Here is a 12,802-nt window from a genome sequence, read left to right on the forward strand (position 1 = left end):
GTTAAAGCCTTTCTCCCAGATCAACAGTTACCTTTCCTTCTTATACCCTGAGCAAAGCATTGTTAAACATGAGTGGAATACCAACACCAAACCCAACCGACAGGAAACCAAAAGATGAGGCAAATGGGTGGAGATCCAGAGGGGGAGAAGAACATTAACATATTCTCCTCAATGCATGTTTAACCAATAGTACCTGTACATTAGGATACTTTAATATCTCTATTAAGTTCACCACCATTCATTTCAGTTTACAGGCTGTCAGATGAGACCAAACATGACATAGTTACATATTAGGACACACTAGTAAATAAACAGTATGTAGTTGAAAGCATATGTCCTGTGAAGCAAATGGTACAGACGTGTCATTGAGGTGCAAACGACTCTGTCTCTCCCGACAGAACCATCCTGTGCCTGGAGTGTCCCAACAGTCCTCGATATTGATGAAATCCCTGCACTAGATAGGCATTAACATACTGTGATGATGAAGGCCATTGTGCCATGTATACCTTTAAAAGGCTTTTTGAAGTACTAGGGCAGTAAAGGGTTCTGCCCATATTTGCTCAGCCCTACAGTATGAATATGTTCGCCTTACTGCTATCTATAAGCTAGTGTGCTCCAAAACAATGACAGAATTCACATTTAGAAGACCAAACCCAATGTTGAAAATGAAAATCAGGTTGATGTCAGATTGACGTTAATCTCCAACGTTGGACAGACGTTGTATTGTGGTTGAAAATGAAAATCAGGTTAACGTCAGAAACCAACATCAGTCGGGACGTCAATCTCACTTTCATTTCCAACCAAAATCATCCCCTGACTGACGTTACTCTCTACTCAAGGACCTTGACAGAAATGTAGAGGAGTAAAAAGTACGATTTTTGTCTTACAAATGTAGTGAAGTTAAAATAAAAAGTTTCCAAAAAGAAATAATACTCAAGTAAAGTACAGATACTCAAAAAGTGTACTTGAGTACAGTACTCAAGTCTGTTACTGTCCACCTCTGGGTTGAGGGTTGTCTAGTGTCTGCGCAGACAGGGTGGGTTATCTGGATACCTTTAAAGCTTATTGAGGAAGAGGGTTCGCTGTAAATTAATTCATGAAAAAACTGGATTCAACTCAGATAGGCCTTTGATGGATCCAGCTTGGAGGCCTTTGCCAATATTCAGATAAGAAATGAACCAATAGAAGGGAAAAATCAGGAAACGGTGTCGTGTTAGCGGCCCCTAAATTAACAACTAATGATCTTTGCAAAGGAAATGAATCAATCAAAGCTGGACTTTAAACTTTAACTTTATTCTAGAGCTGCTGTAAAGCCTAAACAATCTCTGTTACTGTAATTTCCTATTATCTCTGTAAAGCTGCTTTGAAACAGTCTATATTGTTAAAAGCGCTATATAAATGAAGGTGACTTGACTCGACGGGCAGTTTAGAGGGCTTTGGGGGAAGGCTAAACACCGCAGAGAGACAGTACTGTACGGTGCATGAGAACTGGATGTCTGATGAGTTACAGGCTTCCTTAGAGCTGATTGGCTGGATTATCTGAACACGCTCCTCACAAACTTTATTAAAATAAACTTAATAGTACACATTTATGTTTTGCTCCAAGTTTTTACAAAGGCTATGTTCAAATTACTGTCATGCTACTTTTATGTAATGTTTATTTCACCTCAGATTGCATGTTTTCTCTGTCACTCAGAGAAATGTCCACTCAGACGACAAGGACATTATGAATGACAATTATATAGTCAACAAAACTTTTTTTTTTATGGAATATTGCAGTGTTTATTATAAATTATTTAAACATCAAAAAAATTTTTATTCAAGTGGCTCGTAATCTTGAATCAGAATAACTTCCTCTTGCAGCATCTCTTCTCTTCTCTGATGACGAGGGCGGAGCAATAACCTGTCACTCACATGAGATCCACCAATAGCAAACCACAACCATCCAATCATGCAATCATTTCCCCACAGACAAAATCAAGCCCCGCCCACATCTGATCTTGTTCCAGAAGCGTTTCACTCGGATATACGGCCCAATAGAGAAGAAAAGATGAGCACAACAACAGTTGCTATATGATAACCTGACGAATACAATAGCTTTAAGTAATGTATAGTTGCTGGTCAAGGTTTTCATTTGCATTTATATACAGCACCTGCTAATTCAATGTGTTGACTAACAATAAGCAGGCTAACTTTTATTTGAGGAAATTGGTTTATAATAAGCTTTAATAAATTTGTCCCACATATACCTAATGACAAACGAGTGCAGATGCAATGAATGATTAAATACAGTATTTTATTCACTGAAGCCAACATTGTGTCCCTGATCTTAGTGGGCAGGCGTAAGACACGCATGCCGAGAGACCACAACCAACACATCCAGTCTTCTGAACACAGGGCAACAGGCATATTTAACATTTACAGATCGAAAGGAGTGGTACAGGATCACAGCTAAAAAAGGTATTTCACTCTATCTGAGTTTGGACACCAATCGGCCCAACTGATGGCTAAGGCGCATTAAAACCAGCAGCTCTCCTTCAATACTCACACAATTGCATTTTGAGAGGAGATCATACATTACAAGGGTTTGATACAGAGTAAACGGACAAAGATGACATCCCTGGAAAAATCAACATCATGGTAAACATGAGCATTTTGCACCCAGGAGATAAAAAGGAGTATTCCAGTCAAAATATTGTCATTAAGAAAGAAAGATATTCCACTTATCATTGCAAACCTCTTCACTGCTTTCAATTACGCAAGTCACACTTTACGCGGTTTTTCATTTGCGTTGTTATTGTTATTTTGAAACCCTACAGTGCACTTGCATGCCACCATCTCTATGTTAACCCTTTTTCTGATTTACTTTAATTGTTCTCCTCATCCTATGTAAAATATGAACAAACTATTTGAAAAGAACTAAATCTGTGTACAACGTGCACTGTTAAAGGGTTAGTGCCAGAGTCACAGCTCACAGAAAACTGTTTGGTCTGGAGAAGCGGTGAACACCATATAGTCAACATAACACATACTAACACATGACAGGAAGAGTCCATCTCTTCATATATATCACCACTCATCCTGATGACAGTTCATTACTAGCTGTGTATATACTGCTCAAAAGTAATTGCATTTTTTTATTCTAAACAGCAACAAATAAATAAAAAATAAACATTGTCTAAGTGCTTCTGTGTGAGCAACAATATAAAGTCTGTTGAAAGAGCTAGTAATGACAAAAACACCAAGTGATATGAACGAATCCTTTCTATTTGTCAAATTCTAACAAAAAATAAAGTGTCCTTAAAAACATTTCAAGTAAACAAATGTCATTATAGACGGCAGGGACTAATATCTGTAATGTGAATAGCTTTCCGTGTAGATTCCTTTTAAACCCTTAAAAGTTCAAACAAGTGAATAGATCCGGCGTTGACGATCGCGGTTGGTGTGTAATAAACACGTTCATATAGTGTTCACGTCAGTTCTGTCTGTAATGAAAAAATGACATCGTAAATTCAAGGTCAGCATCACGTAAAGCAACGGTTTCAAACCTAAATGCTCTAAACTCTTCTAGAAAACGTGTCTTTAACAACCTAAACATGACAGCAAAAATACACAAGCACAGACAAACACACACAACTTTACACGAGTGAAAATGTACCTTCGGCTGTGTACCTTCAATAAAATCAACCAGCGATTTGGTTATGCTTGAAAAACCTGCGCTATAATGAAGTAACATATCACTACCCTTTATAAAGCTCTCTAAAAGAGTCAAAAGAACTGATAAAGTGCACTATAAATACTACTGTCATCTTTACAACAATAATGCTCTCAACTGAGAATTAAAAATTCAAATATATAAGATTATAAAATACAGAAAAGGAGCATTGGCATTTACACTACTGAAAAAGCAGAAGTATACTCTTTACTTCAACAAACAGATAAAAAAATAAATGGCACAAACTGCACAGTTGTTGATGTGAAGATCAACATCATCTCGCAGTCTGAGACGCCGCCACTCAGCAAGTCCCTCCAAATCATCATTAGAAAATAATCTATGTAGAGTTTCGGTCCTTTGCTGCGACATGCTGGTACAATCCATTAACGATAAGTGTGAGCAGATATTATACTGAGAGTCTGGTGGTGTGTTAGTAGGTGGTTAGTACGTCGGTAGTGGATATATCAGCGACGACAGCGGGAGGCTTTCGTCACAAAACCATGCGCCGAAATCCTGAAACTCTTCTCGCGTCACATCAGGCCACCGCTGTCGGTTTATATCCGCCGCTTGTTTGTATGCTAAAATAACAGCTAATGCTCCGAGTGAGACTATATCTACCGCCTAGCATATGTATGTATGTGGACGTTTCCAAGAAATACTTCTCTTGAAAGAAAAGCAAATTAGGGGACAGCACAATCAAGAGAGTCGCGTTCTCTGAACGACACCGGTAGCACTTTATTTCACAGTCCCGCTCTTCATGCACGTACTACGGTAACTGGGTGATAACTAGATGCTAACCCTGAAACTAACCGTAACCCATGTAGATACCTAATACTACGCTTGTGTTCGCACTTGTACTGTAAAATAAAATGCGACCATGAAATCTTTACACGCTAACAAATAAAAAGAAAACCACACTATTTGCTCCACAAGCACCAGCTGGTCAAGGGAGACACTGAGATTTACAACTTCCAATCAATTGATCAATTTACATTTTACACAAATGTTACCCGATACAACTGTCGGCAGGTAAATAAATTACATCAAAATACAGTCACGCGTGATATACAATGGCTCTCCGTGATGAAGCAGAAGGCCGCCTATGTGAGCTTGGGCGTTTCGGGCCGGTAGTCCTTGCGCTCGGATGTGTTGCGCTTGACCTTGGCGCTGGCCGGCTGAGACTCTTGGTTGAGAGAAGGGCTGGACTGGGACTTCTTCAGCGCTGGGTCCCCGTCCCGAGCCGTCAGGATCTCCTTCACACCCTCCTTCAGAAGCTTCACGTACATCTCGTAACGGTTCTCCTTCAGAGAGGAATCAGAAAACCCATTAGACTCCATTATCATGTCATCAGCTCCAGCAACGGCTCAGCTCTGAACCCTGGCTGTGACTCGGCCAGATACTGAACCTTTGAAGACGTCCCTCGCGACTCACTCGTCTTCAGAATTAAATTTTCCTGGTAATTTACTCTCCTCCACGTCATCCAAGATGTTCATGTCTTTCTTTCTTCAGTCGAAAAGAAATGAAAGTTTTTGAGGAAAACATTCCAGGATGTTCCTCCATATAGTGTCTTCAATGGGGTCCAACGGGTCGAAGGTCCAGATGTGAGTTTCAGTGCAGCTTCAAAGTCTCGACACGATCCAGCCGAGTCTTATCTAGACAAACCATCCACCATTTTTACATTTATATACTTTTTAACAACAAATGCTGGTCTTGCACTAGTTGTGATCACGTTGAAAGGTCACGCGTGTTCCGGTTAAAAAAAATTAGGGCGAAAAACTACGAAAAACATTTTCTCCTCCAACTTCAAAATCATCTGACATCGTTGTTTTACCTTTTTTTCACGTTATAAATGACGCTTGACTTAGACTTTGCACATTCAGTTTGTAAACACTGGGTCTCAACGTGATTACGTAATGTATGACGCATCACAGCTAGTGCAAGACGAGCATTTGTGGTTAAAAAGTGTATAAATGTTTATTTTGTTTATAAAATGTCCGCTGGTTTGTCTAGATAAGACTCTTATTCCTCGGCTGGATCGTGTCGAGACTTTGAAGCTGCACTGAAACTCACATTTGGACCTTCAACCCTTGGACCCCATTGAAGTCACTATATGGAGAAACATCCTGGAATGTTTTCCTCAAAAACCTTCATTTCTTTTTGACTGAAGAAAGAAAGACATGAACATCTTGGATGGCGTGGGGGAGAGTAAATCATCAGGAAAATGTCATTCTGAAGTGAACTGCTTGTTTAAGGCAAGACCACTGTTTTTTCATGCACTGGAGCTATTTTGCTTCCATAACAAGTCTTCTTTCAGACTAGTGGATAGAGAATATCCAAAACACACATTTAAGTGTCTATTTCATTACACTTCATCTATTACGTCTGTAGATTTAAATTATAATACATATCTTAGAAGGCATTTTCAGAAAGTCTGAAATATCGACTTCAGCAGCTCTAGCAAACGCCAGACTTTACAGTTTTATTCCTTATCTGTGATCTGAAGGGTTTCACAGAGGGGTTTGTTCATGTATAATTTGCCTGATTGTATATGTTATACATTTTATTCCTAAAAACCTGGTGAAAATGTCTATTTTTTTCTGGCTGTTGACAGTATTTTTCAATTTATGATAAAAAGAGATCCTAAATCCCCTCTGTAAAAACCATTGACTTTAGCGTGTCAACAAAACGAAACAAGAATTTTGAACTTTATAAAATATGTTCAGAATTCTGTCTTGGAAATTTATACAAATTGAATTTAATAATGCTTGAATAATTGAATAATATAACATAACATTTCAGAAACCTGTAATAGAAAACAACTTAATGTACTGTGGACGCATGTTGGGGAAGAATGGTGAAATCGCAGATGTTTTGGTGTCTTGCTCAGAGCACACACACAGCACTCCTCAGTTGATTTCAGCAGCATGTTGCTTTTCTAGCACAAAAATGCACACTGGGTAAAACGTTGTTACGTGGGACTATTCTCTGTTGATCGTTTTCTGTACTGAATGAAATCTATTTATAATAAATCTATTATAATTTTCCTCAGTGTCTACCATTTGGAATTAATTTTATTCACTGAGCTTGTTGCAGTGCATTCTGGGATTGGCTTATCTGGGAAGGATATATGCGATGCTGCCGAGATTTTGCCCAAAGCCTGCGGTTTTAAACAGCTGTTGTGTTGAAGGTGCACATAAAGATGTGGCCTAAACACACCAATCACTAATGTCTGGAACAGAGCTAAACTCTAATACAGTGCAATAAACATTAACTAGCAAAAGTGCGAAATAAATCTCATAGCATGCTGATTATGGGATGTATTTCTCAGGGTGGTCCTGGCAGTTAAAAGGAGCGATTCATTGAAGATTCACGTTCAGGAGGGTCTTTTACCCTTCAACTGTAAAACACACGGACTGGATATTGATCCTGATGCCTGGCCAAAGGACATTAAAGGGTTTATTTCTTCCCACAGAGGTGTTTCTTTTATTAACTGTAGCTGAAAGCCCATCAGAGTGGATGTGTGTTGCATCGGTGTGTGATTGGTCCAGTTTGTTATTAGGAAGGGTTAATACACTGCATTACCAGAGAACTAATAAACCGAGTTCACTTTAACCAATTACATCATTCCACTGGGTTAATCATAATAGAGTGTATAATCTACATGTGTATATATATTTGTGTCTCAGTGTTGTATTATTTAAGGCACACATTGCGCACCCCCCCCCACCCGCGCTTGATGACGAGCCATTATCCATCTGTTCAACTGACTCACTCAACGCAGCTCGATAGTTCACACTAAAATGAACATTGTCATCATTTACTCTGCCTCATGTCGTTCCAAACTTGCATGACTTTCTTTCTTCAAAGAAGATGTTTGAAGAATGTTGGAAGAAGATGAATGTTGGTAAACAAACAGTTTTGGTTCTCATTGACTTCCAATAAATGGACTAAAAATATAACAGAAGTCAATAGGAACTGAAACTATTTACCATTATTCATCATCTTCTGTGTTAACTGAAGAAAGAAGGTCATACAGGACTGGAATGACAGAGGGAGAGTAAATGATGACAATTTATGTCTGGAGAAGTTTGGGATGGTTTCATAATTCAAGCCTACTTCTCTTTGACCTCAATGATCGTAAAAGACACTTTCCACTAATCGGGTACAAAACCGGCTTTGATAGGCTTTAAGTAAATCCTTTTTAACAAATTGTTTGTGAACGATGCTGCTATATCATACAAGTTCTTTTATTTTCAATTAATTTCAAGTATAAATACTGTTTAAAACCCTGATTTGTTGCCTTACTTTAGCAATGGATGTTAACAAATTATAAAAATAAAAACCATAATGGTACACATTTTTTTGCACATTTAGCCTAAATGAAGCTGCTTCTCGGTAGAAAATATTTGTTTGATGATTTTGATCAAAAACATCTTTGATAACAGGAATGAATGGTGTACACTGTCAACACAACAACTGTGTATCAATAGACTTCAAAGATTATTTGATTTTTAGAGATGTTTTAAACAAAATTTTTACAATATTAATTATTATTTATGCTTTAAGACTACATCAAATGATTAAGGGTACATCAAAAAGCGCTGATTTGAATTTATTAAATATGAAAACAAGTATTTACACAGCATCTTGTTTAAAGTTTAAAGCGCAGCCTCTCTGATATGAGTGCAGTTTGATTCTCCTCCTCTGACCTTAACCATCAATCTCAGCCAGAAAATGAAACGGCTTCAGTAAACGCATTTCCATCAATTCTGGGCGAGTTCATCCCTGACAGTTTAAATGAGGAAACGTCAAAGACTATGAATGCGAGTGGAAAATACGGCCAAGGTAAACCTGAGAAGCTTGATTGTGTCTCTTGATCATAAAAAGGCAAGGCCGCCTACCTCAAACTCTAGGTAGTGCTCCTTCAAGCGGTACTCATCGATCTCTTTGGCTTTGACCTTCTTATCTGGCGGGTAGGATCTGTGCTCGGCTAACTCTGTGGAGACGTGCTTCAGCTTGGCCTCGTGCGACTTGAGCTGCTCTTCCTGAAACACAACAGACACATCAAACCATCACCAGTTATCCCAGACCTCAGTTCGTCCCGTCAGCGGCGCCTCAAGCTGGTGCACACTGTGCGATTCTGGCCACGGTTTGGCCGTCTGAGACAAATTTAGCAAATCCTAAAAGAATCCTCTGATCCTAGGCTAAAATCTGAAGTCTCTGATTGTTAGTTTGACATGTTCAGCCGATTAATGACGGTTGTGATCTTATTTTACCCAATTCTGGCAGTGTCAGAGGATTCGACTCACAGTCCTGCAGTGTCCTCGTTTCTCAAGAAAAGCCATGACCAAAATGAATGTTAGAGATTTCTTTGTAGCCACCGTTTCAATCCCGCGTATAATGCAGCTCACAGTCACTGAACGCGTCATTGATTGATGATGTAAAACTCCAGATGAGTTTGCTTGTGTGTGTCTGTGTTTAACCTGTCTTAACTGTCGTACAGTCTTGCATTAATGACAACTGAGATCTTACAGTGTGACATGACTTACAGCGATGATCATGTTCGTACAGTCTGACAAGCAACAATCGCAAAGGACTATAATAAATCGCACAGTGTGCACTGGCTTTCCTCTCCTGTGAACACACCTGAGACATGCGTGTGGTGGTGGCCGGCAGCAGCGGGCGGCTGAACTTCTTCTGAGAGCCAATGGCAGCGGGGAAGGACGGGGCCGAAAACATGGCCGCCACTGAGTTTATTATTCCAATCCAGGACTCCATTTCCTCAGGGCTCCTGCAGAGAAGAGATTTCACATGTTCACTTGAGGAAGGCCATGCGACAGTTGTGCAAACTCACAGTCAGCCTCACGCAGGAATAAAAGGCCTGCGGGCAGACCAATGGAAGAGATAAACGAGGCTTAATTGAGCTTGAACTGAAGCATGAAATTAGATTTGTGGTTGAGTTTGCAGTGTTTCAGTGTAGAAGTGCTGGTGTCTGCGAGCGGATCTTACTGGGCCTGGAAGAGGAACACTCTCCAGTCAGCCGTCTTGAGCTTCAGCACGTTGGGCTTCTTCTCGTAGTCCATGGCCTTGATGGCGAGAGCGTGATGCACGCTGATGGCGTTCTTCAGATCGTCCTCTGACAGGGCCTTCTCCGGCTTATACTCGTCCTGCAGAGGCACACACACACACACAGGACAACGTTGAACAACGGATCAGCACAGGGAACTGAGGAATTACACTAGACTGCTTCAGATTACAGTACCTTACAGATTCAGTAGATGTGTGTTTGTGTGAGAGTGTGCGCGAGCGTGTGTGTGTTTGTGTGTGCATGCGAGCGAGCGAGCGTGTGAGTGAGCGTGTGTGAGAGTGTTTGTGTGCGAGCGTATGAGTGTGTGCGAGTGAATGTTTTGTGTGAGAGTATGAGTGTGTGTTTGTGTGTGTGAGTGTGAGTGGAGCGTATGAATGTGAGTGAGAGTGTTTGTGAGTGCAAGTGTGTGTGCATGCGCAAGTGTAACACACAGCTGTAACACACACACTGTATGAGTGAGTGTTTGTGTAAGCACTATGTATTTGAAGATCTTCAAACTAAAAATACACATTAATCCTGTTAGCCGTTGTGATGAGATAGTCAGTAGATTGTGTTCACTCAATGGCTGGCTGTCTAAGTGGTGTCCGCAAAATAATATAGAATTCATAGATAATTGGAAAAGTTTTTGGGGCAGACCTGACCTGTTGAAAAGAGATCCCAAACCCATTTAAGGGTAATAATTGAATTGATGTTCAACAAATAAAAAACAGCTATAATACAAATGAACAAATGATAAAGCTTGGGTTGCTGAATATTCGATCCCTAACTTCAAAAGCACTTATTGTTAATGATATGGGACCAGGATGTTGGAGCCATAAAGTTACAGAGACAATATAATATTGTTACACAATGGACTACAAGTTATAAGTAAACAGGATGAATTGCATGTTTTGCATTTCCTGCAGACAGCCATTTTAAACAGGAAGTGATGTGGGAAGGGGGAGTGCGTTTTTTTTTACCTATTTTTCGTTTACTTGCTTGAAACAAAGTATTGCTCAAACTGGTTTGGAGTAGAATCAAATACACTTTCCTATATAGAAGCAGCCACAAACAAAAGGAAGCCATTACAAGTATAATCTTTCTAAGCATATTATTTCCTCCACAGTAAAGGACCTGAATGAAATGATAATGAGGAAGCCATCCAGCAGCACATCTCCTGCTCCTCTGATGAGAGTCGTTCGCTATGATTGCTGAACATCATTAGCTGATAAAGCCTTGCAAACCTGAGGCTGCGGGGACAGTCAGTCACCAGCAATAATATATGCACAGGTAGACATTTCACGCCAGTGTCTCACGCCTGTGACTTCTGCATAACTGCACGGCTAACTAATGCAAGATGAAATGGAGCACATAAATAAACTATTGTACTGGAGAATGTGTGGCGCTGGGACGCTTCTTTCTTTGATGGGCTCTGAAAAGGTTTGTCAGACCCGAAATAAACGTGTGAATGTGATTACCTCTCAGCATCCGAGTCTCCCAGGAGGAGAAATTGAATTATTATTGATCATGTTAGCGGGTAATGATGGAAATTTGATTAATATGCAGTGCGAGGAGGGGAAAATGAAAGAGTGGAAAAACAAACCTTCTGCAAATAGAGGATCATGCCTTTGAGAACAGCATAAAAGGTTTTCCAGCCTCGCTTTCCTCTTGGTGCTAGAGAATACAAAAAATGTAAATATTAAAATAATGATGACATTATTACAGAGGAATTAGAAATGTCTCCACGCCATTAAAACAACTGGTTTTGTGATGTAAAAAATGAAACTGATAAATCAAATTATAACTTTTGCTCCATTCATGTAAAAATGACTGAAAACCAAAGTGACACATTTGAGAGAAAATAAATAAATAAATAAACCCACCCTAACTGCATAAGTGTGCACACCCTTTTATAAACGGGTATGTGACTGTGTTGAGAATGAACTAATGGTCAAGCCCATGTGTGATAGTCCACACCTGCCTTCAGCTGAAGTGACTCGGATCAACTCCAAATAAACTCTTGTAGGATCTTCTAAGTTGCTGCTACTACAAGAGCCATGGATCATTGTTGAAAGGTTTTGCTCAAGAAAGAGCTACAAAAACATTTCCAAGGCATCAGGTAAACCATGGAGCGCAGTGAAGACAGTCATCAACAAGTGGAGAAAGTGCGGCGCAACAGTCTCATGATCAGGAACAGGGCCGAAACTGATGAGAAGACAGCTCTTTCTGGCAAGCACTGGTTGCTCCCTACATGTGACGACTACAGTCAAACCAAAAATTATTCAGACAACTTCAACATCTCTCATATTATCACAGTTATTCACTATAGTTTAGAAAATGGTAATAAAATGTGACAAGAACTCAAATCAGTTGATATTTCCCTGGTTTCGTCCATCATTCTGTTAGACTGTCTCACAGATGAAATATGTTGAATATCTGTCAGCTGTTAAATTTAACTACACAATTAGATAATACCAGTTTAGCTCAACCGATTACCAAGCGATGCTTCATTTTGTTCAGTCTGTGTGTAAAAAGGTCGCATTAGCAATTAAAGAAAAAACACTTCAGTAAAACATGGTCAGGTCAAAGTGTCGGAGTCATTTTTGGTCCCAAATTTGTATAAATGTTACTGGTAATCACTGTATGTTGTGTATAATATGTCGTTTACTTTATTTTGTAGTCCTCACTTACATAAATGAACTATAGTGTCCTGCACACACTAGTAAAAAAAAAAAAAATATTATATCTGGTGTCTAAATTTTTGGTTTGACTGTATCCCATATTCTCCATCTGTCTGGGTTATTGGGCAGAATGGCAAGATGCAAGCCTTTCTGACACACAAAAACATCCAAGCCTGACTAAACTCTGCAGAAAACATTTTTCCATTCTCCCAAAACCATGTGGAAAAATTGAAAGTGGAAAGATTGAACTTTTAGGACAAAGTCTGCATGGCGCAAAACAAAAGAACAGCGTGCCCATGGTGAAGCATGATGGTGCAGAATCAGTGGAGGTGGAGGGAA

At 39.6% G+C, this 12,802-nt stretch overlaps 1 protein-coding gene across 9 annotated transcripts in view; it reads right to left on the bottom strand.

Moving 5' to 3' along the window:
* Positions 1-1,767: 1,767 nt before the first annotated feature.
* The window catches only part of psd3l (pleckstrin and Sec7 domain containing 3, like), a 132,714-nt gene continuing 121,679 nt past the window's right edge, over positions 1,768-12,802 (bottom strand). For all 9 annotated transcript variants that reach the window (XM_081354297.1, XM_081354294.1, XM_081354295.1 and 6 more), the window contains 5 exons: positions 11,386-11,456; positions 9,725-9,882; positions 9,362-9,506; positions 8,617-8,760; positions 1,768-5,016 (listed from right to left, as the gene is read on the bottom strand). In XM_081354297.1, coding sequence (XP_081210423.1) covers positions 4,816-5,016; positions 8,617-8,760; positions 9,362-9,506; positions 9,725-9,882; positions 11,386-11,456 — 719 coding nt within the window. In that variant the 3' untranslated portion in view covers positions 1,768-4,815. The remainder of the gene's footprint in view (positions 5,017-8,616; positions 8,761-9,361; positions 9,507-9,724; positions 9,883-11,385; positions 11,457-12,802) is intronic.

The sequence above is a fragment of the Scardinius erythrophthalmus genome (assembly GCF_964197995.2).
Source record: "Scardinius erythrophthalmus genome assembly, chromosome: 23".
Classification (NCBI taxonomy): domain Eukaryota; kingdom Metazoa; phylum Chordata; class Actinopteri; order Cypriniformes; family Leuciscidae; genus Scardinius; species Scardinius erythrophthalmus.